Genomic DNA, 27,225 nt, shown 5'->3' on the forward strand with positions numbered 1-27,225 from the left:
TAGCGAAGGAGATACAAGAGACTGCAGATGCTGGAATCTGGAGCAACAAAGAATGTGCTGGAGGAACTCATCCAGTCAAGCAGCACCTGTGGAGGAAGGGAAAGGAATTGTCGATATTTTGGGTCAAAAACCTGTAGCTGAGTCCTGAGTTCCCCCAGCAGATTGTCCGTTGCTGTTGATGAAGTAACCTAGTTGATAGATTAATGAAGGCAGTTAGGCGAAACACAAATCAAGGAAGATAAAAGCTGTGAAATACAGAGGTGCAGGGACTGCTAAACCGGTCAGACCTAGCTCATCACCAGCAAAAAAAATTGAGCCAACCTGGTATTAGTTTGGCACTTTCTTTGACCCCAGTTGTTTACATAATTAAGGCCATTTAATCAGATTGGGAATAATTTAATCACTCACAGAAAAGATGCATTCTCAGATTTAAACTGCAACTCGCCACATAGATGAAGTCCCAAACACCTACACTGCAAAATGCCAACAAATCTAAAACTAGCAATTATTCAAATACGCGTGAGATAATTAGCCCTAGCCACCAATATGGGCTGCTGTTTGTTGTATTTCTCGCTTTGGGACGGGTGGACATGTGAATCTGGCAAATCCTCTCGTCCGTTTGTTCAGCAACAGTTCAGAGGGGAAAATTCCGCACGGATACCAACCGGACGTGTCCCGGGCCGCTCTCCCGCCGTGGGTGGCTGGAGTTGTCCACTGTCCACGTGGCCGGTTAAACGGACGGAGCGCCCCACCGGCACAACAGGCCGCGGGTCCCTTAGCGCGAGGGGTCTAACGGACGGCGCCCATCCACCGGCGCCAGGGGTCTAACGGTCGGCGCGCGTCCACCGGCGCCAGGGGTCTAACGGTCGGCGCGCGTCCACCGGCGCCAGGGGTCTAACGGTCGGCGCGCGTCCACCGGCGCCAGGGGTCTAACGGTCGGCGCGCGTCCACCGGCGCCAGGGGTCTAACGGACGGCGGATTGTTCGGTGCGAACGGGTTAACGGACGGCGCACCCGTTGGTTGCCGGGCACACGGAGGAGATCGGTGGGCTTCAGGCATGGCGCACGCACAAGACCTGGCCGTGGTACACCCGCAGGTACCGGTTGTGTCGGTGAAGCAGAGGCAGGGATGGGGGGTGGGGTGGCTTCTGCACCCAGAGCGGGAAGCGGCGGGTCTCACTCCACCACCCCACCCCATGTCCCGTGACCTGCACAGACCGCAGCTCTCCAAATATCTCTTCCCCGCTAGTGTGCTGATGGTTAATGAAAGGAGAAATATTTTTGTTAATTGAAAATCAAAATGCTGGCAATTTGAAATAAAAACTAGCAATGCTCGAAATACAGCAGGTTGGGCAGCATCTGTAAAGAGAGAAACGGCCAACTTTTCAGATCAATGATCAGAACTGGTGACTACTGAGCCTCCCCAGTACTTAATTTAATTCATAACGTTGCTTAATTTTAAATGCTACCAGCAGTAAAGATCACTACATTTACTTCTCTTTTATTCGTTGCATTCTGGAACCATTAGTTACAGTTTATGAAGTAAAATTTAGTTGGAAATTCTGTTGCAATGTAGTCAAAAGTATGATTGCTCCCTAACTACACATGTCGAATGAAATTCTGAATAAAATATAACTAATGAATTACAGGATATGAAAAGTGCATGCCATGCAGGTGATCTTCACAGCTTTTCTGTGATTGTCAAAAATGGATCTTTCAGGCGGAAAGAGCAGGAACAGTTTGTGTGTTGTAGATTTCACAGTGAAATTGTAAATATTGGAATCTATTATTGTATAATAGAAATAGTAGGTTGATATGCCTGTTCAGAAATATCTGCAGTTAAATTACACAGTCACGTTGGCTAAACTTGAGGAGGAAAGTGTAAGGAATATTTTAAGATACATTTGTGATCAATATGAAGTGAACAATTAGTGACAAACATCAGATAATCATGGTTTTCAGTACACAAATTTCAGGAGGAAATTGTTGCTATCTGGAACTTGTATTTTCTTACATCTATTGGAAACACTGGGAACTAAAAATTCACCTCCAAATGTAGTAGTAGACACAGAGCATGAAATAATTTAACCAAAAAGAAAGAGAAGGCTGACTGGATGCATTAGAAGTAAGGAGAGGATGGAAGTATTTCTGAGGAAACTAAGAAAGATAGTTAAATATCAGCATGTGTGTGGAGATGTCCAACATGAATGATGAACCAGTATCACATCTAATTTATTCTTACTCTGTGGAAACGGTATCAAGCAAGATTTTTCAGAATGGATGTGTTTACATATTAACATACAAAAATTGTTGCAACTGAGTTTCATCTTTTAGGAAGTTTACTTATTTTCTTAAAGCCTGCTGAGTGCATATGTTTGCAAATGCTTCCCTTACAGAGATCCACCAATATGGTGTCTGCCAAAGATTGAAGCTTTCAAAAGCATCACGATACTTGCTGGCCTGAAGAACTGTTGACTATATGCATTCAGATATGCCCATGTTACTACATAAATAATGTACATCATTACCAGGAAAGGATGCAGGGCAGGTTACTTTCACTTTGGTCCCTATTACAAATTTGAACTTCAAGCTGAAGTCCCTCACAAGTGCACAGGTGACATTTTGAAAGATGCCAAATATAAATTTGGTTTGGGACCTTAATAAACCTTTTGATTAGTTTGTCCATGGGGTGCCAATGCCTTTCATTTTTACTTCCTATATTGGGTGAACTCAGTGCCTCAGCTAAATCAGTAGATGTCTGATGTACTTCAATAAGTTTTATTGCACAAATTGAATGCTTGCCATTGCATTAACAATCCTATGTATGTTTGCTCAGGAGAGTTATTAGAGGAAACTTCTGTGACCTATGATTTTTATCTTGATTGCACACTTAGAATAATAATTTAGTGGTCACTATCTTGACATTACAATACAATGAAATTCTTCAAAAATGAAATGTCCAGTTTTGTTTGGTGTACTTCGGATCAATCAGAGTATGACATCATTGCTTTAAATGATGTAAGTTATGATGCATTACTTAAAACTACATTAAAAATTGTTCTGGTAATTCTATGGTCTCAATTTTTTATAGATAACAGAAGCAATAGAGTGTACCCATGAAGATCTCATAAAGTTGCTTGAAGATACACGCAGTGAATTGGAAGAAAAGTTAAATGAATTGGAGATGTTATCAGGTGCAGCCTGTTACTGCCTATGATTAGATTTTATCATATTTTGCTGGAAATTGGTCAGCTTCATCAGCAAACATATGAGAAATTTACAGAATCTGAGAGGGAAGTTCTGGTCACATTGGAGTGAGAGATCCAGGGAATCCTAGATCAAAAAGCCAAGGTGTAGCATCAGTGAAGGATGTTTTCAGATTAGTCAGATTGAGAAAGGAGAGTTCAGGGTATAAAAGCATTAAAAGCAATTCTGAAATCAGGTGATACCATGAATTGTCTGGGATTTTGAACAATGGGAAATGGTCTAACAGGGAATGAATGGTGTATCCCTGACTCCATCAGATTGTGGTGGGTCATTAGAGACTTCATGGATATAACCTGGCAAGTAATACACTGCAGATGCCAGAAATCTACAATGAAAAGATAAAATTCTGGAAATATTCAGCAGGTCAAACACCCACCTACTACCATCCCTAACCGACAAGAAATCTTGAAGGCCATCGCATGTCAGCTTACAAACAACAAGGCCTCGGTAGCAGACAGCATTCCCATTGAAGCTCTAAAGCTTAGCAGTGAGGAACTGCAATCATAAATTTACAATCTCCTCTCCTATGTCTGGGATGTGGAGGACATGACAGAGGACCTCAGAAGTTGTTAAGAAATAAAACAAATTTATATGCAGTAACTACAGATGGGTCTTCCTGCTGTTTTTCCAAAGGAAAATGCATCACCTCCCAATAGCCTCAATAGCCACCTCCCAGAGCTGGTCCCTGAACTGTAGTGTGGATTCCACTCATTTAGAAGCACAGAGGTCTTTTTCAATTTCACCAGAGCCTTTGACTCTTGTCAGTCAAGAGAGATGGTGGATCATCTTCCTCTAATTTGGCTGACCATCTTATGTTTGTTTCATTGTATAACTTATCACAACATTGAAGGCAGAAATTCATCCAGATGAATTCCCCTTTCGTATTTCTCTGAACCCCTACAACACATCCTGTCTCGCGAATACCCACTAACTCTCCATTGCTCTTCTTTTGTTGTTAATGTACACTATACAGTAACTTACTTTAGCCAATTAACCTACAAGCACATCTTTGGAATGTGGGAGGAAACTTGAGGAACCTGGAAAAACCCTTGCAGTCATGGAGAGAAGGCACAAATTCTGCAAAGACAGCATCTGCGGTCAGGATCAAACCTGAGTCCCTGGAGCCTTGACATAGCAGCACTAACTGCTGCACACACTGTGCCTCTCTTCATGATGGCATGTGCATCTACTGTGCACTCACTGTCTTTCAACAGGCCAAGCTATTACAACACATAATTACAAAACACTTGGCAAATTTTCTGTGATGCATTTGTACCTAACTAGATAATGAACAAGTTTAATCCATTACTATTTCCCATTTCTGACTCTGAGTACCACTTATTATTTTTAATCTAAAATGTTCTGGTTTCCTATGCATAGCACTGCCCTAAACTATCCTGCCCTGTTATCATCATTTCAGAGAAGGAGCCATTTGTATTTCTGCCATCATTTTGTTATTGTTCTAGGCCAGCAGCATGTTGCACTGCCTTCACCTGCAGCTTCCATTCCTCATCCCATGTAATGCATGGATGTTTCAATTTGCTCACTTATATAAGAATAAGTACAATAGCTGAAGCTTTCATGAATATTAAAATATAGAGCATAGCAAATTAAGTCAATTAATGGAAAAGCTTTGGACCAAACAAAATTTTAATCACAATCTACAATGCCTGCCCAAGGTATTCAATGCAGTTTGCATACACCTACTTGGTACATTGCTGAATCTGGCTTTGTTTCTGAATTCATCTAAATTGCATTCCGTGATTGAAGAGAAAACACAATATAAAATTCCATTTAACATTCACTCACAATGGAATTCATCTGCTGCTGAAAGACTTGAAGGACCTTTCAAGACAATAGTTTTTTGAATCTTCCATGATAAATTGTGGCAGCAGCTGCACACCACTGTGTAGAAAAAGCAAAGAAAGTTTATTGCAGCAAGCATTTGGCAGCATCAAGGGCAGCTGCACTACAGATGGCATATATTCAGTGCTGATTAAGTTCAGTAACACCAGTGTAAGGGACCACCATACAACCTAATTAATGCATACAATAATTATTAGATTGATGAAAGCACCTTTCTTACCTAGATATTTCAACATTATTTATCTAACTTTCTATTATCTTACATCAAGTTGTATTTCATTATATATTTCTTCTTTTGTATACCATACCATCTCTATCAATGACAATTTATATTTGTTGAATAATCTTTGTTTATGTCATCACGAAACTTAAGAATGGCAACCCAACATTTGAGTTTTAGTGATTTATTAACCCCCCAATGTGATGCATGTCTCTACTTCTGAATGCTGCAATACATATAATGAGGGAGACATGATAACAAGAGGAGGACAAGTAAAGTTGCCATCTCACTTTTATGTAGCAGGTGCCGGAAAGTGTTACATTGAGACTTTGGAGCAGGAGATGGAGAATGCATGAGGCCTTATCCTAGCTCAAAGCTTATGAAATGCATCCTTTTAGTTTCTAAACAATGCAGTCACACTGTCACTGACCTTGAAGAACATTTTGAACAGCTGACTTGTGTCAGAAAATTAGGGAAAGACATTGTGTACTTAAATATAAAGATACATCGACAGTATTTGTACTTGCATTTTTGCAGGTTTAACAAAGGACAAAAGGCATAATCCAGTGACCAATAGCAGCCATGCACTTCATAGCACATTGCATCATTCAACTCCATGTTGGCAAGCATCCACACAAGTACATTCACCCTGGAAATTTAGGAAGTGAGTTTGCAAAACATGCACAGTCTTATGTAAAGATAAATGAAGGATACATTGATCTTTACATAGTGCATGCTTCGCAGAAGATGAGAAACCTAAATCCTACTTTTCTGAAAAAAAAGCTTATTTCTGGATAAAATAATGGGCAGAATCATGTTACCTGCAATCATTAACTTTGCAAGGTACCACTGGCCATTCAATGTCCGAACTGTTTCAGATTTCCATCAATGCATATTGAAATGCAGAAGTCTGATGATGAGCATTGGTGTTCTGAAGAGAGGGGCCGGATATATTTACGATCTGGCTCCCCAGCTATATGCAAGAGAGAGTTGATGTATGACAGGCAACCCCATTCATTGGAATAGGTTCACTGACTCTGGAACAAATTGCACAACATGTTATATTTGAATGTGCTCTAATGTTTTCATATTATTTAAAACAATTTGAACAGATGTTAAATTATTCTGACTTTCAGGGTGGGCATAGGCAGTATGGAACCTGAAGCCTATTTATTGTTTACAGCCTAGAGAAACAAAGGACTGCAGATGCTGGAATTAAAAAAACACAATGATGCTGGAGGAACTCGGCAGGCCAGGTAGCAGCCATTGGAGAAAAGCAGGTGGTCAATGTTTCAGGTCAGGACCCTTCTTCAGGACTGAAGATAGGAAAAAGGGAAGCCCAGTGTATAAGATGGAAAAGCAGAGCAGTGGTAGGTGGACAGAAGAGGGGAGGTGGGGTGGGCACAAGGTGGTGATAGGGAGATGCAGGTAAGAGAGTGATAGGCAGGTGCAATGGAGGAAGGGAGAGCAGATCCACCAGGGGATGGGTCAAAGGTAAGCAGAGATGAAAATAAAAGGGGGAGTAGAGAAAAGAGAGATAGGCTAGGAAAGGGAAGAAGAGAAGAAGGATTTTTGGGGGGGGGGTGTGGGTAAGGGGGTAGGGATTACTTAGTGGGAGAATTCAATGTTCATACTGTTAGGCTGCAAGGTTCCAAGATGGAAAATGAGGTGCTGTTCCTCCAGTTTGCACTTCGAATTCTCCTGCACCTCATTTTCCATCTTGGAACTTTGCAGCCTAATGGCATGAACATTGAATTCTCGCACTTTAAGTAATTACCACCATGCCCCCCCCCAACCATGCCTCTTCTTTTCTTCCCTTTCCTAGCCTATCTTTTTTCTACCTCCCTTTTTCTTCCTCTCTCCTTACCTTTGACCCATCCCCCAGTGGATCTGCTCTCCCCTCCTCCCCCGCACCTGCCTATCACTATCCCTTACCTGCATCTACCTATCACCTCCTCGTGCCCACCCCACCTCCTCTCTTTTGTCCACCTATCACAGTTCTTCTTTTCCCTCCTATATATTGAGCTTCCGCTTTTCCTATCTTCAGTCCTGAAGAAGGGTCCTGACCCGAAACGTTGACTGCCTGCTTTTCTCGGATGCTGCCTGGCCTTCTGAGTTCCTCCAGCATCATAGTGTTTTTCTGCTGTTTACAGCCTGGTTTGAATCACAAATGCAAAGGCTTATTAAACTGTCCACATCCAAAAAAATAATGTCACATGGGCAGGGATTCCAGACAGTAAGTCCAGGCAGTGTCAAGCACATTGCTGGAGTCCTTGAGAAGTCTGTCTATGACTTTACCACATAGTGTATGGTTTGGAGGATTCTACAGCCCACACAGACTGTTCTGAAAGGTAATTGAGAGCAGCACCAGAATAAGACCAATCACATTTTTGATAAAAATTTGTATATGTGTCTGGGTAGTTTTGTTTGATTGTCTCCAGGCAATTAAATTCATGATTACAATTGAGCGGTGCAGTTTAAGTGGTGGAGATATTTGTAATAAGACCCTGTGGTTCTTAATATCTACTTCATGATATTCTGTGGCTTTCTCTAACTGATTCATGTGAATTCCTTGTGAAGGAGTGAAATTAAAGGTGATGCAACACACCACAACTCTTGTAAGTTTTGTAGGTTGCATGTTACATTCCTGTTACATTTTCTTTTATAATTCTTGATTATTTTTAAGCTTTCAAATGTTAAATCATAGTAGTATTTCAGCTCTTCATAACTTTTTGAATGTAGAACATAGAACATTACACCACAGTACAGGTCCTTCAGGCCACGATGTTGTACCGACATTTTATCCTGCTTGAAGATCTATCTAACCCTTCCCTCCCACATAGCCCTCTATTTTTTTATCATTCATGTGGCTATCTAAGAGTCTCTTAAATGTGCCTAATGTATCTGCCCCCACAACCTCTGCTGGCAGTGCATTGTGTAAAAAAAACTTGCCTCTGACATCCGCCTTATACCTTCCTCCCATCACCTTAAAATTATGCCCCCTTGTGTTAGCCATTTTCACCCAGGGAAAAAGTCTCTGACTGTCCACTCGATCTATGCCTCTTATCATCTTGTACACCTCTATCAAGTCACCTCTCATCCTCTTCTCCAAAGAGAAAAGCCCTAGCTCACTCAATGTATCCTCATAAGAGGCAACCGGAACTGAACACAATATTCCAAGTGTGGTCTAACCAGAGTTCTATAGAGCTGAAACATAACCTCGCGGCTCTTGAACTCAATTCCCTGACTAATGAAGGCCAACACACCATATGCCTTCTTAACAACCCTATCGACGCGCGGTGACCTTGAGAGATCTATGGACATGGACCCCAAGATCCCTCTGTTCCTCCACACTGCTAAGAGTCCTGCCATTAACCTTGTATTCTGCCTTCAAATTTGATATTCCAAAGTGTATCACTTCACACTTTTCCAGGTTGAATTCCATCTGCCACTTCTCAGCCCAGTTCTGCATCCTACCAATGTCCTGTTGTAATCTACAGCAACCTTCTACACTATCTACAACACCAACAACCTTTGTGTCATCAGCAAACTTACTAACCCACCCTTCCACATCCTCATGCAAATCATTTATATAAATCACAAAGAGCAGGGATCCCAGAACAGATCTCTGCAGGACACCACTGGTCACCGACCTCCAGGCAGAATATACTCCATCTAGACATCACCCGCTGTCTTCTATGGGTGAGCCAATTCTGAATCCACACAGCCAAGTTTCCCCGAATCCCATGCCTCCTGACTCTCTGAATGAGCCTTCCATGGGGCATTTTATCAAATGCCTTACTAAAATCCATGTACACCACAGCCACTGCTCTAACTTCATCAATGTGCTTTGTCACATCCTCAAAGAATTCAATCAGGCTCATAAGGCATGACTTGCCCCTCACAAAACTATGCTGACTGTCCCTAATCAGCCTACACTTCTTAAAATTCCCATAAATCCTGTCTCTAAGAATCTTCTCCAGTAATTTGCCCGCCACTGAAGTAAGGCTTACTGGTCTGTAATTCCCAGGGTTTCCCTACTCCCTTTCTTACACGCTGCATCTACTTGAACAACATTTGCCACCCTCCAATCATCTGGCACTACTCCTTTGGCCAGTGAGGATGCAAAGATCATGGCTAAAGCCACAGCAATTTCTTCCCTCACTTTCCGTAATAACCTTGGATATATCCCGTCCAGCCCCGGTGACTTATCTATCCTAATGTTTTTCAAAAGTTCCAGCACATCCTCTTTCCTGACATCAACATGCTCCAGCGTATCAGCCTGTGGTACGCCATCCTCACAAACGTCAAGGTCTCTCTCACTGGTGACTACTGAAGCAAAGTATTCATTAAGAATCCCCTATTTCTTCCCACTCCAGGCACATGTTTCCTCTTTTATCTCTGATCGGTCCTACCCTCACTCTTGTCATCCTCCTATTCCTCACATAGGTGTATAACATCTTGGGGTATTCTGTAATCTTATTTGCCAAGGACTTCTCATGCCCCCTTCTTGCTCTCCTAAGTCCATTCTTAAGCTTTCTCCTGGCTACCTTGTAACTCTCCAGAGCCCTGTCTGATCCATGTTTTCTAAATCTTAGGTAAACTTCTTTCTTCCTCTTGACAAAATATTCTATGTCTCTTGTCAACCACTGTTCCTTCACTCTACCAAGCTTACCTTGCCTCAATGGGACAAACCTATCCAGAACCCCATGCAAGTACTCCCTAAACAACCTCCACATTTCCACTGTGCACTTCCCCAAGAACATCTGTTCCCAATTCCCCCTCCCCCAGTTAAATACTTTCCCATATTGTCTGCTTCTATCCCTCTCCAAGGCTATGGTAAAGGTCAAGGAGTTATGGTCATTGTCTCCAAAATGCTGTCCCACTGAGAGATCTGAAACCTGATCAGGCTCATTGCCTAGTACCAGGTCCAGTATGGCCTCCTCTAGTTGGCCTGTCCACATACTGTGTCAGGAATCCTTCCTGGACACACCTAAGAAACTCTGCCCCACCTATCCCCTTTACACGAAGGAGGTGCCAATCAATATGAGGTAAGTCAAAATCACCCACAACAACAACCCTGTTATCTTTGCACCTCTCCAAAATCTGCCTCCCAATCTGCTCCTCAGTGTCTTTGGTGCTGTTGGGGGATCTGTAGAATACTCACAGTAGAGTGATCGCTCCCTTCCTGTTTCTGACTTCCACCCACACTGACTCAGTAGATGATCCCTCCAGGATGTCCTCCCTTTCTACAGCTGTGACATTGTCCCTGATTAGCAAAGACACTCCCCCACCTCTTTTACCTCCATCCCTGTCACTTTTGAAACATCTAAGCTCCAGAATATCCAGCAGCCATTCCTGCCCTTGTGACAGCCAAATCTCTTTAATGGCGACCACATCATAGTTCCGTGTACTTACCCATGCTCTACGTTCATCACCCTTGTTCCTGATACTTCCCGCATTAAAGTTGATACACTTCAGCCCATCCAACTGACTGCAATTTTGCCCTTTCAACTGCCTATCCTTCCTCGCAGTCTTTCTACATGCTGCATCTACTTGTACACTAGATGCACCAACCTCTGACCTATCACTTGGGTTCCCATCCCCCTGCCAAATTAGTTTAAACCCTCCCCAACAGCTCTAGCAAACCTGCCCGCAAGAATATTGGTCCCCCTCCAGTTCAGGTGTAACCTGTCCATTTTGTACAGGTCATACCTTCCCCAGAAGAGATCCCAATGATCCACAAATCTGAAACCCTGCACCAACTTCTCAGCCATGCATTCATCTGCCAAATCAACCTATTCTTACCCTCACTGGCACGTGGCACAGGCAGCAATCCAGAGATTCCTACCCTTGAGGTCCTGCTTTTCAGCTTCCTACCTAGCTCCCTATATTCCCTCTTCAGGACCTCATCTCTTTTCCTACCTATGTCATTGGTACCAATATGTACCATGACCTCTGGCTGGTCGCCCTCCCCTTTCAGAATGCAGTGGACCCGATCAGAGACATCCCCAACCCTGGCACCTGGGAGGAGGCAATATACCATCTGGGAGTCTCTTTCACGTCCACAGAATCTTCTGTCTGCCCTCCTTACTATTGAGTCCCCTCTCACTACCGTTCAACTCATCTCCCGCCTTCCCTTCTGTGCCACACACCAGACTTAGTGCCAGAGACCTGGGCACTGAGGCTTTCCTCTGGTAGATCGTTCCCCCCAACAGTATCCAAAACGGTATACCTATTATTGAGGGGAACGGCCACAGGGCTATTCTGCACCACCTACCTATTCTCCTTCCTTCTCCTGACAGTCACCCATTGAAGAATACCTTTGAAGAGATATATGTAAACTGTTGGAAGTGCCCTCCAAGACCTCTTTACCTGCTGAAACTTGGCCAAGATTTCCATAGAACATTTCTGCAGTTTTTGAAATTTATATGTGTTAAAATTTATATGTGTTACAACCCTACATACATGCATTTGTCTTGGATCTTTTCTAGATTGCATAGTCTGTATTACCGTGGACAACAAAGAACAAGTGAAAAGCTAATCTGCATTTGTTAAATATGTGTACATATTTGTCAGCCCTTTTTGAATTCGACTAGTTCTATTGAAATAGAGGCCCTTTTCTAATTTCGCCTTTGTCTTTTCATTTGTCTTATAACTGGAGAGTTAACTGATGACATCTGACCTCTTGCTGAGAACAATGTGTTGGCAGCAGGGAGTGCACAAGAAGAATGAAACTCATGTTGCTTGTATGTGGTCAACTGGAACTTCTGAATAGAATAGTGATTTATCTTTTATTAGTTAGAAACAAGCAATTACAACTTGGACATTTGTGGAAACATGTTGGTGTATCCCTGCATAGTTGCAAACATTTCCCTAAATAACCAAATAACTTTGTGGTATCCTGTGAGAGAGGTTGAAAATGTTATTTCTCATCACGTGGTGGAGAATCTGCATGAACATTCTGTGCCCGCTTCAAGCTGGTGCAGGATGTGCTTCACTATTTGTTTCAATGGAAGGCAACGGTGATGAGGTATCTGAATAAATAACAGCTTTTTTAATCTTAAAATGCTTTGAGTTTATTTTGTTTAGTTCTAAGTGTTTATTTTTCACTTTCGAATGGTTTTGAATTCTGAGACTTTCAAGAATATTCAGGGCATGGCTAAACTTGCTGTCAAATTTATTTTCTTCATTGTTTTGGGCTTCCCTATTGTGATCACATTATGTTGTTGAAGAACCTTTTGATGCAGTTTCTAATATTATCTACCTAGAAAGATTGGATGAATCCTATCTGGATCCAAACACAAGATCTGACTTTGGCACTTAATCAAAATATTTACCAGGTCAACTTGATACAAATGCGCCATTGTTTTATTCATATTCAGCCTTTTAAAAGCAAGTTTATGATATGAGATGTAAAGATTTGAAGGAGAAGGTAAAAAAATATCAATGTGTGAGGGTAAGTAATAATAATAGAATGGGTAAAACAAGTGCTAAGTGAAATAAAATGGCTGCGACTTCGACTCAAAGTAAAGATCGAAAACAGTACTGTCAATTATCCAATCAATTCAGCTTTGAAATTGTTGGTAATAAAAGCTTGGACGTTCAATAAATTACAGCAGTATAAAAAAATTCTAAGCATTCAACAATGCAGGTGCAATACTTATATACAAAATTACTTTTGTTGATAGAAGTAAAGGAAATTTCTCTGATGAGCATTCTCTTTTTATGGCTTTCTAATTAACTTGTTTACTAACATTTTCTAGTGCAAGCAACTTGTATGATCCATGAAATGGTTACGATCCGTACAGACCCCTCTGTTGTAGAATCAATGATGCGATTGAATGATGTGTATCTGAGCTGCAAAGAGTCGGTAGAAAAGGACTACAAAGAATTTTTAAGCAAGCCATAAGAAGATTAATCAGAATAATTATGATGCTTTATGTTTAAGGTTACATGATTGCTTTATGTTTAAGGTTACATGATCCATAATTTTTGATTCATTGGTGTCAAAAAGTTAGCTGTGGGAGGTGACACAACTTGAAATATTGGATCAGCTGCATGTTGCATAAGGCACCAGTATTTAATTTCATTGCAGCCAATGGAATTAAATGTCTCCCAAAAAGTTTGTCTGATTTTTGCAGCACTGCTCAGGGTACATTTCTACTCCATTATGTCAATTACTTGTTCAGAATATTTTGTATTAATATACTTAGTGGAGCTGCATTTGCTTTGATAGGAAATGGCAACGTTTTTGTGTATTTTGTCTACAATTTTCTTTTTGCTATTAAAAGCCTGGTTTTACTTATGTTTATGTATTGGCCTCTATTTTTAGAAAGCAATTTTAGAGAATTGAGAAGTATATTTAAAAATATAAATGGAGCCCCAAAATATGTGAGGCTGAAAATTATTGCCATCAGAATATGTTTCTGCTTATAGCATCTTTAATTGAGAGTTGATGGTCAGAAACAGAGGAGGAAATCAATTCTGATTCACCACACTTTTACATTGTGCAGTTTCTTCTGGGAATCCTTCAAGAGCATTGTGCACTTTTATGTGATTGCTGACTGCAGATGGACACTGTTGTCTATGTTGCTATCTCTTGTGATTCATCATGCTTTCCTTTGCTGGATCGATTACTAATTTGCTCTGGAATGCTGTTGACTATTCTTGTATGTGTTTCCCATGTACCTGAAATGGCCATGTGATGATTGCTGGATGGAGCTTCTTAAGACTAAGGTAGTTCTCTTCCTGCTTGAGCTGCGTATTGAGATGATGTGCTACCAAATTCATAGATGCAGCATTGTGGTGTTTTCTGACATGTGTACAGTCAGTGGAAAGGGATGGAGAGATATGCTTGATATGGAATAACAGACTTGATAGCACTTACCCAATTCATGAAGTCCCTATTCAAATTCTATTTGTCTAGCCCTTACAAAGGGTCTGCTTTTTGTGAAACTTGTTGCTTGTTGCTTCAGTTACTGCAAGCTGATTGCCAAAGTGTCCATTGACTTTATAATTCCCTGTGTTCAGGGGGAAAAAAATCTTTGAAATCGTTTTGAGGTACCTCAAATGAAGACAAATTCAAGTTCTTAAAACAGCAGATCCCAACATCTCAATTTCCCCAACCATCAGTTAATTGCCGAATTACCCTAAAAGTCCAGTGATTGACTTGACTAATAAAATGCAGAAGCCTTCTACCAAATTTCACAAAATGCTCAATAAATATCCTCGTAACTAATCCTTTGGGATCAAGGATGACTTGCTTCCATTTCATTTCATGAGTTCTGAAATGACTGACAAGATCAATGTGGGACCTGTAGACTCTGCTACAGCCGGGTAGGAGGTGCTCAATGGTGAACAAGTGGATAGCTTGGGAGTTGATGTGCTCCTTCCACCACTTATGCTAGGTTTCTGTGCTGCTGACAAAGGGACTCGAGGTTTTCAAAGCTATCCCAGATGCTTCTCCATTTTGTGTGGTCAGAGTAAGTGGATATGTTACATTTTTTCTTGGAGCCTTAAATCATTTCCTCAGACCACCTAGTAATCTTTCGTCATGGTGGAGCTTCGATTAGACCACCTGCTTTGGAGTTCTGTGGTAGGAATGCAGACAACATTGTCTGGCCATCAAAGCTGGCCATGTGTAATTTTGGGTCTAGATCCTCACCTTTTCCTCAGAGAACCAAAGGCTGTGCTGGCATAATGAATGTAATGCTGAATTTCACTATCATTGAGAAGTAGTTCCTGAGATATGGCAAGGTGACCATAGTTTTCTAGATATTGTTCACCTTCACCTCTTCCAACCTGGTCTACTGCATTCAGTGCTCACAAGGTAGCCTCCTGTACATTGGTGAAATCAAGCATAGACTATCATTCAGCCATTTTGCAGAATAACCATCTTGAACTTCTGTTTGCATGTCAATTTAACTCTCCTTCCCATTCTCATACTGACCTGTCTGTCCTTAGCCTTCTCCATTACTATGGAGATGCCAGCCACAAATTGGAAAAGTATCTCATATTCCACTTGGTTAGCTTACAACCCAATGGTATGAACATTGAAATTTCCATTTTAAGGTAATCTGCACCCCTGGTATTGTCCTCCCACATACACTCATCTGTCCTCCTAGTTTTCTTCTCCCTTTGTTCATCCCTCCCATCCTTTCCCCCACCTGGTTTCTTATGTATATCATCCCCTTCCTCACCTGGTTTCATATGTCCCATCATCTGGGAGGAGATGGGGAGGCATCTTGTTACACTGTCACCTACCAGCCTCTATCCTCCACCCCTTGTGTTGCTATGTCCTTGCAATCTTTCCTCTTCCCTCTCAGTCCCAATGTTTAAGGTCTTAACCTACACTTTATGATTCCATAGATGCTGATTGACCTGTTGAAGTCTTCCAGTGCTCTGTTTTTTTTTTGTTCCAGTTTCAATCATCTGCAGTCTCTTTTATCTTCATAATCTGAGGTGAGAATATCCTGTTATCCATGATGGTCTGTTGTCAGTAATCAACTGCTGGTTGCCTGGCATCTACTTATTGTGACATAACAATTTGGCTGAGTAGCCAATCACATTAAAGCATTCACACAAAGAGGAAATTTACTTATTGAATGTATGGAGTGCTAAAGTATGCATGAGCAATGTAAAAAATGAATTAATACACCTTTTAAATAAAAATCTAAAATCTCAAATTTTGCAATATTCTTATGAGCACAAGTAGGCCATTTGCCCCTTCAGGTCTGTTCTCTTCAGTATCTTCCACAATGTCATTTTTCTGCACTGTCTCCATATCACTTGATTTTCTTAATACTCAGAAATGTACTAGTTTCTGTTTTGAATGAACTCAATGACTGAGCCTCTACTACAGCCCTCTGGGGTAGAGAATTTCAATGATTCACCACTTTATGCACGAAGAAATTTATCCTCATCTCAACCCTGAATAGACTATATTCTGAGACTATGATGCCTGTATGAATAATAGGGACTCGTGTACAGATTCCTGTGGTAGCCAACTTGTCCACATGCCACATTCATAAAATTAGTTTTTATAATGTTTTGCTGAGCAGTATTCTGAGCAGCTTTTGCTGAACAGTATAAACTCACAGATCATAATCAACAGAGCTTCAGATTTTCAGGATATTAGGATGGGATTGGTTCCTAAATACATTAATTTTATATTGGTTCAAGTGATTGCTCTTGATTCCATTCACTTGGGCTGCAAAAGTTCACAAAAATCCTCAGGGTGCTGTTAGTATTTCACGCAAAAAGTGTTGTCATGTTTCTTGTCATAAAACATAGATTCTTATCTCTTTCTGAGATCAAACCTGTGACTGGCTCTCAGGTTTGATCTCAGCTTGCAGTCTTAGCAGGGACTGTTTCTCCAACTTGTTCTGCTCTTTCTGAGGTTGGAGCCAGCAACTTTGGATTTGTTATCTTGCATCCCATGTCTATTCTCAAGCTATTATTGACATATTTACAATTAATCTCAGCCAGTTTCTTACCTTGGGTCTAAAACAGTGCCACCTTGCTAATGCAATGACAGCCACTAAACTAACGATAATTCACAATTTTAAACCAGAATGATTTGTTTCACATTCATACACTTGAAAGCAATGCAAAATTTAATAGTTAGTTATACGTATGGGAGTATTGGGCGGTGGGGGCGTGGTGGGTGATATGTGATTGGCAGTAGGGCAGGTTCTGGATTGCTGTGGGATTGAGCTGATCTAGATTTTGTAACTACAGGGAGATACAATGGTAGATGGAAGGTCCCCGTGGGAAGATCTAATAGTGGTACCTATTTTGAAGGCGGAGGGAACAATGTTGTTGGGGGCAACAATAGTGTTCGATCCAGGTGGTTATGGGATGCAGATGATGATCAGAGGAAGATATAGTGTTTGGGATGGGGGGGAGTGCGCAGTGTGGAGATCAGATGGGTGGGATGGGAGAAGTGGGTTACTGAGTAGCTCACAGCTAAAGAAATGACCCCTGTCCTTCCTCATTGAAAGGAGTGCAGTTAAAGCATTCGCCACATGATTTCTGCCAGCTCCTTCATTTACCTGTAGCATAACTTCTATACCCTTGTTATTCTGTCAGATAAAAAGGCCAGCATCCCATTTACTGTTTTGTTTACTTTTTGTGACTCTCCTTAATATTTTAATGATATATACTGTATATATAGACCTACCCTTCCCAGTCGACCCCCCGTTATCTCTTTGGACCCTCATTGCTTGTAGCTTTTCACCATTTAGAATGCACTTGGTTTTATCCATTTTTAGTTCCAAAGTGAATGACCTCACATGTGCCACAGTTTTACCCATTTGCTCAATCTGTAATTATCTCCTTGCAATTTAATGCTTCCAGCTAAACTGCCTGCAGTGCCACCTATCTTTGAACAAGTGGCTTTCTATCCCATCATCTAAGTCAGGATCCCTGAGGCTGTTCTCAGTCTGCTGCCATTCAGCTGATTCTCTCACCAGATCAAAAATTTGCCCTCAACTTTAACTAACAGCCTTGTATGATGAAATCTTAAGCAGTGTCAGAGCAGCCTGAATGAGTGAAACTAAACAACATGCAAGAAGGTCAATTCCATGCAGGCAAAGCAACCCACTTAATTGGCACCCAATCCTCTACCCCAAACGTTCACTCCTTCCATCACTATTACATTGTGGCAGCAGTATGTACCATCTGCAAATTGCATTGCAGTTACTTGCCAAGGCTAACCTCCCAACCCATAATACATGCCACTTAGAAGGAAATGGGCAGCAGGCAGAGGGGAACACTACCACCTGCATGTTCCTTTACAAGTTGACTCCACCATGAATTACTTACTACAACACAGAAGGAGTACCTTTAGCCTATTGGGTCCCATCAGAGGAGTTTCATCAGTCCTGTCCCTCCTAATTTCCCTATAACCCTGCAATTTATTCTCTCTCACATGCCCATCGACTCTCCTTTAATTCATTCTGCCACTTACCAACACTAAGTGTACACACTAACCTAGTTAACCTACCAGCTGCTCTTTAGGATGTGGGAGGAAACAGGAGAACCAGCAACAAACCACATGGTCACAGGGAGACTGTAAATTTCACACAGACACCATCCAAGACCAGAATCAAACTTGGGTCCCTGGAGTTCTGAGGAAGGAGTGCTAACTGCTACACTGGCATGTCAACTTGGAAATATAGTTTCCTTCATCACTGGTGAATCTGAATCCTGGAATTTACAACATAACAGTAAGGCACCAAGTCATAGAATTGTACAGCACAGAAATAATCCTCTCAGTCCACCAAATCCATGCCAACTACCAAACACCCATTTACACTAATCCCACACTAATCTCACTTTATTCTCCACACGTTCCAATCAATGCCACCCGGATTCCACCACTCACCTATATGCTGGGAGCAATCGACAGTGGCCAATTAATTTACAAACCCACACAATTTTTTAATGTACAAACACCACAAGACAATAATGGAGGTCAGGAATGAACCCAGGTCACTGGTGCTTTGAGGCAGCAATTCCACTAGCTATGCCACTGTGCTGCCCTTCATTAGGTTGAGTGCAATGGCTTAAGAAGACAGATTACCGCTAGCTTCTTAAAGATAATAAATGCTACACTTGCAATTATGAATTTTGCCATAAATAAAAAAAAGATAAAAATTGCCTTCTGAAAGACCATGTAAATATCATCTAAAGAAACTTCCTCAACCACTGCTTCTTTTAAAATATTCAACAAATTCAAGCATGAATCCCTTAACAAATCAGTACAAGTTGTGATAAACTAAATGTTCAATACTTTCAATATTACAGCAGCAGAAATGGTTGCATCTGTATCAAGTCATTTATTAGTTTAGATTATAGATTTGCAGTAGAGAATGAAATTCTCTGTTAGTTACATAATATTCAAAATCTCTTGTTTTCACTAAAATTAATGACCCATTATTTTAGGTAATAATTTTATTTACTTCTTGAATTAGCTGCAGAAGGAACCAGTGAATAATCATTGTGTGGTTGAACACCAAAACATTCTTGAAGAAACTATTAAACGCTTAGGAACAATGTCAGAAGATATGGACAAAATATATGGTAACTATAGTACATTTATGGATGAATTAATTAGTTAAATTATACTAAGCTTGAAAAAATATTGAGTTTAAAATTGCTAAATATATTTTTTTTAGGAAATGTTATGTTTTCAATAAATAGACGATCACTTAAATAACATTTTTCATGATTATTTTGTTTTTTTTATCAATACTTTCCATCCTTCCATCTACAAACTGTTGACTGATTTCATCAGAATTATGTCATAGCTTCTGTTGCTTTCTATTATTTAACCCAGTCACCATCATTCATGTGTGATCTGAATTCATACATGTTGCAGGGTATTTAAGGTGGGAGGACAACACAGTTAAGCACAATTTGGTTCTCACTCAACATCTTTGAACCAACGTATTTGGTAGGGATGGTAGATGGCACAGGGAAGTCTGCCTCCTGAAATCTTCTTATACTTGTCATATTCATTGAGAGATCACAGTGAATAACAAAATAGTGATTTCCACAAGTCTAGGCATGATAATGATCTTATACTGATTACAATGTAGTAGCTGAAAGCGAAATTTTCATCTTATGATAAGTCTATTGACGTTTTTCTACAAATTATGGAACTTTCTACCCTTCCCTTTCTCACCATGAAAATTGATATCAAACAGTGGGTTTAATTTGGGCTTCTGATTTCCAAGTGTCATCCTGAATCTCAGATAGTTGATGAATGAAGAAGATTTAGATTTATTCTAACTGGTTATTGATCATAAATAACAGTAATCCTCAAAACTTGTATAGGAGCTGTTATACAATTATGTTACATTTTTTGCTTAGGTGATTATCCAGATAATGTGATGCTGTGCCTTCTTGAAGTATTATAGTCCTTGTGCTAATGATGCACCTGCAATGTATTTAAAAAGAAATACAGAATTTTGAATTAGTAACAACAAACCAAAGGTGATTTTTGTTCAAGTCAATTTTGTTGATGACATGGACATGATGACATTTCCAAGTTTCCTTGGTCAAGTCTTTGGTAGTCAACGTTTTGAACTTGTAGCTGTTGCTGGAATAACCTCGATGCTGTGCATCCTATATATAGTACATATCATAAGGGAAGTTCAGAATGCTTCTATTCCTTTCATTGCCTCTTTGGTATATAACACCATTTGGTAATGCCGCTTTCAATCCTTAAATTGAAAATTGAGCACAATATTTTTCTGTCAAATAATTAATACATTTACTGTCCCTTTTGCATTTCAGTGCGGACACATCTCCTTCTATGTGACTTGATTATATGCTTTAGTTCTCCAGAAAAGATGGAAGTAATCAAGCGCTGTGAAGAAAGTTACAGGCATCATAGAGAAATATCAGACCAGAAACAGTAGTTGCAAAACCAAAGGTTATCTTACAAAATTTCTAAAACTTTGAACATTTCTTGCTTGTCAATGTGTTGGAAACTGTGAGAAAATTTGTCTATATTCTATGTGTTCTTTCTGCTTTGATGTTCTCTTTTCAGATGGTATTACAGAATAAAAGTGAGTTGGAATTTGTCAGTGTTTTGTTATTGTCCTACATTCAGGCTACTGTCCCTTAAGAATAAGCATTGTCATAGTAAAATAAAAAAATGATATTGCTGGAAATGGTGAGCTGTATCATTGAAGTATTAAGGTATCAGCTCTGTCAAATGTGGAGAGTATTACTAACAAATAATGTTTAAAGAACAGAAGAGTAAAGGTCTAAAAGAAAACACAAATGCATGATTGAAGAAATAGAGTGACTTGTAAAGTTCTTTATTGGAAAATAAGAGCTAGTTAAGTAGATAACATTGAAGCACAATGAAAAGAAAATTTAAAAAATACAATACATTTACAATACATGGAATGAATTAATTTCTGAAACAACGGCAGATATGATATAGGTGGAAGCAGAAATTTGGCAAAGTGAGAATGAGTTCAGAAACCTAGAACAAATACAGAACTCAGGTGGAGCAAGGGTGGAGACAAACATAACGGTTTGTGGTTGCAATAAACATTTACTCACTTATGGCCCTCCTCTTGGAAAAACAGGCACATTCAGCCTGAATGAAGCCTGAGCACTTCCTGACATACAGAAAGGGATAGCTACAGCTGAGGTTTGCAGTTACCAAAGACAATATTGAAACCAGAGTTTTTGCAAACAAAACACTAAAAGAGAAACAATTCAACTAAAATAGGATTGTAGGAAAATGTAAGTGAATTATTCTGAGATGATCAAGTGACAATCCAACAAAATAATGAAGTGTAAAACATTCATCACTTTTAAACAATATGTGAAACTGACCTGCATTGAATGAGCATGGCAACTCTGGTCATATCTATTGCCCTGCATTGCTGTGCACTGGAATAACATGTCCTACAATTAAAAAAAATCTTCATTTTATGTAATGTTGCATCAACCCACCTTCAGAGAAAATACAATTCAAAAACAAAATACTGCAGATGCTGGAAATTTTAAATAAAAGCTGAAAATGCTGGGAATTCTCAACAAGTCAGGCAATATCTGCAGAGAGAGAAACAAGTTAATGTTTGAGATTAATGACTGAACTGAGAATTGATTGTTTCTAAGGTAGTTGTATTATTAGACTCCTGATCCTGCTATTATACACATATATGGGGGAATTTTGCAGTCAATCCCATAAAAATAAAAATCTGTGACTGGAAGTAGCTGATGCCCTGAACCCGCAACAGATTAGCATTTGTAATAATGAATTTTGTTGGTGATTTTTTCTATGAAAAACAAAATGGAAAACATGATGAAATTATGAAAAATCAGGAGGATCTTCCACAATCTATGAAAGCTGAACTCACCAAACTAGCTTTATATTTGAGTTTGTGCAATTTTATGTTTGTCCTTGTATAACTAGTGTCATGATGAGAATTTGATTTGACAGATGGGATTATACATTTCGATTTAATATTTTTCAACAAAAATAATGGTATGTGTCTGTTGTTTTATTCCTTCCTGGCCCGATGCATTCTGAAAATACTGCACCTAATTTCCTACTCTTTTTCGATATTTCCATGTCTGCCTTTTTTCTTACTTCCTTCACTTAGTCAGCTGCAGCTTACCCCATTCTTCCACAGACTAATACTTCCCTTACTGCTGTCACTTTTCCTTCAGTTTTCCATTTTTTGCCAGTATTCAGCTCTGTCCTTGACCTTTTCCCACTGAATCCCAATGTCATCTGTCTTGTTCTTTCCCCCTCTGCTCCACAACACACAAAGTGTGTCTGAGTCCAACAGAGACATGAAATGCTGCTCTTTTTAATCCACATGTATATTTTAATTTAAAATATAATTACAAATCTAGTGCCTTTTATGTTATGTTTTTGTTTACAATAACCATCAGATTTCTGGAAGATTGAAAGGCAAGAAAGCACCACACTGCTAAATGTGGATGAAGTGTGTAATGCAGGTGTGAGTTGGAACTGTGGTCTTATTCTATTTAAAATTATGATGCAATATCACACTAAAGTCTGCTCTCTTTTGCTAACATTTAACTGTTTTATCTTCCACCATTCTTCATTTTCTTAGTATAAATGATGGGTGGTTTCAAGCGAAAGGAAAAGTTCCTATTGATGATTGTGAGGCACTGGTTTAGGAGATTAGGAGGCAGGATTATGGAGAAGGGAAGAGGTTTGATGTTTAATTGTGAGGCAGTTCCAGTGACCCAGGTTCAACACTGACCTCCAGTGCTGTCTGCGTGGAGTTTGCACATTCTCGCTATGGCCGCATAAATTTCCTCCAGGTGCTCCAGTTTCCTTCCAAATCCCAAAGATGTGCAGATTAATTGTCCACTGTAAATTGCCCCTGATATGTAGGTAACTAGACAGTGTAGAATCTGAAAGGGTGGGGGGGGACATTTTATGAGAATGTGGGGAGAATAAACAAAATGGGATCAGTGTAAATGGATGGTTGGTGCTCAGCACAGGCTGATTTCAGTTCTGTATCTCTCTATGACTCTTTGTGACTCTAATTCCTATGCTTAGCCACATGAAGAGCTGAGATGGCACTTAAACAATAGAGCCAGGATTTCCTCCCTTCCTTTCATTGCCAAGTTTCCTGATCCACAGGAAACCCGCATAGTTGCAGTACATTTTAAAATTAATTTCCCAATTGTTGCCGTACAAACAGCATCCATTATTAAATAGTTGAACACTCCAATATCTGGAAGTAGGATGATGGATTGAGAAAATGTTCCCCAGATTTAAGTCTTTAACCATCTCTCATCCTGCCCCAACACTTTCCCAAATGCTGCACATAGGGAGGGGTTGCTCAATAACAAGGCCATCAATTAGAGTCAAAGGGATGTAGCAAAAGCAAGTTGCTGAAGGACCTCAGCAGGTCAGGCAGCATCTGTGGAGGCAAGGGGATAACTATCCCATTTACACTCTCAATCCTGATGTGGGATCACAACCTGAAACATTCACTATCCTTTTGCCTCCACAGATGCTGCCTGATTTCCTGAATTCTTCCAGCAGCTTGTTTTCTTGCTCCAGATTCCAGCATCTAAAATCTCTTGTGTCCCCAAGGGGATGTAGATTTTATATCAGTGTGAGAGAAAGGGGAAGTAAATAGAAGTTACAGGAAAAATTACAGTTCTCGGGCCTCAATATCCTCAAGCAACCAGACTTATGTGCCTTTATATGCGCCTTTACTCTCCAATATGTGTCAGAACTGATGAAAGGTCATCAACCTATAGTTTCACCTTGGGTTTTCTCTCTTCACGGATGCTGTCTCACCAGTTGGATATTTCTAGCAGTCTCTTTCATCTCAGATTTCCTGAAGTTGAAGTGTTTTGTAACCTACAGTTCCAGCATTTTTTTAAATCTCCTCTGTCCTCATTTAGCTCATTCAACTTGCATCCTTTCCTGATGGATCAGCTGTGAGTGAATATCACATCTTCATCATTCTTTGTCATCCTAAATCATTCAATATAAGATAAGATAAAATCCTTATTAGTCACATGTACATCGAAACACACAGTGAAATACATCTTTTGCGTAGTGTTCTGGGGGCAGCCCGCAAGTGTTGCCATGCTTCCGGCACCATCTCAGCTCCGTAAAGATATTAATTCTTCTTGTTCTCCCCACCCCTTCCCATTCTCTGCAACATAAAACATGTTCAATTGCTAACTTTTCCATTTCTGATATAAAGTTATTAACCTGAAATGTTAACTTTGTTTTTTTTTCTCCACAGATACTGCCTAATCCTCTGAGAATTTCCAGCACTTTTGTTTTTATTAATGCGCATAGAAATGTTTGCTCGCAACAGGTTAGTTGAATAAGGAAAAGTAAGCAAAAAGATATAGCAAAAAGACAGATTCATAGGATCCGGAGTAATACTTCCATTTCAAGAACTGGTATAAGCAATCGCTTTCTAAGCACTGAAATGCAATAGTTCGCCACTAGATGCCCCCATACTATAAGATTTTTCATGACTTAGTTCAGGAGCCTGATTTCATGGTTGTAAAATTATTAATTTTCTTCCAGTTTTTAATAAGCTATGCTGTCACTACACCCATTATAGGCCTGTCCCCACTCCTTAAATATGTTTTGTGGATTCTAAGTTACTCAGTGGAGTCTGTAGCAATGAAGTAGTATTGGTAAAATATTTTGCTTGGGAAGTGTTACATATTATTTTGGTTAAGTTGATATATCTAACCACATCTCTGCATCTAATTGCTAAAATCTCATGCACTTGTACAAAAGAAGTAACAAGAAGGTTAGTGGAATTTTGGCTTTCATCTCAAGGAACTCAAAATGGAAAATGTTGTGCGGAATCTCAAACAGATCCCCTCTAAAGTACTGTGATCAGATTGTGGGACCAGAGCAGAGGAATGATTGATCAGCCAAGTGAGTAGCAGAATAATTCTGGGGCTTAAAGAGTTAAATTCGTATAATGGGCAACAATAACCTTGCTTTGCACTCCCTTGACTTTAGAATGTGGAGGACCAATGTTATCTCTGAACCTTTGGAATGGATTGTGGATGCTCAGCAGGTGAGTATACTTAAGACTGTGATCAATAGACTTTTAGTTCTCTGAGAAAAGGAAAACAGCCAGGATAGTGAAGTTGATGTACATGTTTAACCATGATATTATAAAAGTGATGGTTTGACAGAATGTATCTTTTTGTGTGTTTTGGTTTTCAAAATAAAGAATATAAAATTGTAAAGGAATTCGAGCTTCTAGATTGAGATAAACAATTTCCTCTAATGGCAAAACTCAAAGTGATAGAATTGCAAAATTGGAGCCTGACCAATTAGGAATAAATGAGAGAACACTTTACGCACCAGCCAACCTTCCTTCACACAAAAAGGTAGTGATTTCCAAGTAAATTAAAGCTTTCAGTGTTGAGATTGATACATCATTTCAGATAAAGGGATCTGAGGTAAAAGAAATTGAGGTGCAGGTGTAATTTAATAACAGGGACAGGCATATCTGCCTGAAAAGCCTTTTTCCATTATTAGGTAGACAGATGTATGTTCAGATCAGCTACGACAATGCATTGGTGTTATTGACAGATGTTTCTTTTCTGCCTTTTCTTCTATAGTGGCCTTCAGATGAGAAGCCAGATGCATGACTAGTCAACAATGTAAACAGCAAAGTAAATGAACCCCGAGGAGCATGCTGCTTCAGAATAAACATCTGTTGGCAAAAAATAAGGGCATCTTCTTGATGAGAAAAATATGAGTAAAATATAAATTAGGGAATCTTGAACCATATGATGCATTGTCAACTTAAATGATTCCTAGCCAGAGGGTACCTTAACTCTATTTTTTACAGAGAACAACTAGAATAATAATTGCCTTGGCAGAAGAAATGATGTATTGGTATAGTGCTGGGAATTATCAGTTTCATAATGTTCTGCAGCTGTACTGGTTTGATTTTTTTTCCTTTGTTGCTTGTTCCTTACTGAAGGGGACAGGATCTTCATTAAAGGGTTGAGAAGTATATCCTGGGCACTTGTGATTAGTTGGATGAGCAACTACGTGTGATTTGAATGTGACATCTGCATAATGAATGTTGTAGATCACCTCCCTTTTCAGGCAAAATAATTGTCAAATGCTATCATGAAAATGTAACAATGTAAATATAGACGCTCAATAGACAAATGGATTACATGAGTTTGCGGTTCCTGCTTAACATGTTTTGCATTGTGCTGATCACTATTCTGGTTAAAAGCATATTGTATGTATTCAACACAATCCATGATCAATTTCTGTGCGTCACCAATACCATACTGGCTTTAAGTCTTGATTCTTGTCTGTGTCCTTGTCTTCTGATTCCTGCTTTTTCCTCTGTAGATATGTCTGACTGAACATTTTAGTTCCATTCTTTTTTAGTCAGGTGAGACCTTGAAAGGAGTACGTTAGCTCAATATATTATACTTCATATCGCTTCAGTATAAATCTTGGGAGAAGAGTCCCTAGAAAGTGGTTTCCTACAGGAAAACAAGATAACTCTTGTAAGCAGCCTAGAAAATAGAGAATGGTGGGAAGGTCTGTTGCTCTGCAAGGTTACCATTGCATACCATTGCCATAAATTTGTGTTCCCTTTGCCTGAACAAAAGCTGGTGATGCTTTTTTGTCATTGTCATATGGCCATCCATTTAGACGAGGAACTGTATGTCTTCAGCACTTCATCAGGAGAAGCAATGTAATGAAAGCATGCACCTACTTTAAATATGTTTTCAGTATACAATGACTGTTGACAAACTCCAAATCTTTGCTCATGAAAGCAAATCTGAGATAAATATACGAGTACAATGAAATAAGATGTGTGTAGT

The 27,225-nt window shown here is 39.8% G+C and overlaps 1 protein-coding gene and 1 long non-coding RNA gene across 3 annotated transcripts in view; one reads left to right on the forward strand and one right to left on the reverse strand.

Moving 5' to 3' along the window:
• The first annotated feature begins 770 nt into the window (after window positions 1-770).
• LOC127569207 (synaptonemal complex central element protein 3-like) lies at window positions 771-13,264 on the forward strand. Its single transcript, XM_052013612.1, has 3 exons — window positions 771-1,096; window positions 3,091-3,193; window positions 13,119-13,264. Exons 1-3 carry the CDS (start codon window positions 1,058-1,060, stop codon window positions 13,262-13,264), a joined length of 288 nt encoding a protein of 95 aa, XP_051869572.1. The 5' UTR covers window positions 771-1,057.
• Window positions 13,265-20,233: 6,969 nt separating this feature from the next.
• Window positions 20,234-27,225, reverse strand: part of LOC127569609 (uncharacterized) — a 47,392-nt gene continuing 40,400 nt past the window's right edge. The window contains exons 3-5 of one of the 2 annotated variants that reach the window (XR_007956229.1): window positions 24,145-24,358; window positions 21,718-21,789; window positions 20,234-20,299 (exon numbers count right to left, since the gene is read on the reverse strand). This is a non-coding gene — a long non-coding RNA (uncharacterized LOC127569609). Of the gene's footprint in view, window positions 20,300-21,717; window positions 21,790-22,259; window positions 24,359-27,225 lie in introns of those variants that run through there. The other variant, XR_007956228.1, reaches the window with a different exon arrangement.

Source organism: Pristis pectinata, chromosome 4, assembly GCF_009764475.1.
Source record: "Pristis pectinata isolate sPriPec2 chromosome 4, sPriPec2.1.pri, whole genome shotgun sequence".
Taxonomy (NCBI): Eukaryota; Metazoa; Chordata; class Chondrichthyes; order Rhinopristiformes; family Pristidae; genus Pristis; species Pristis pectinata.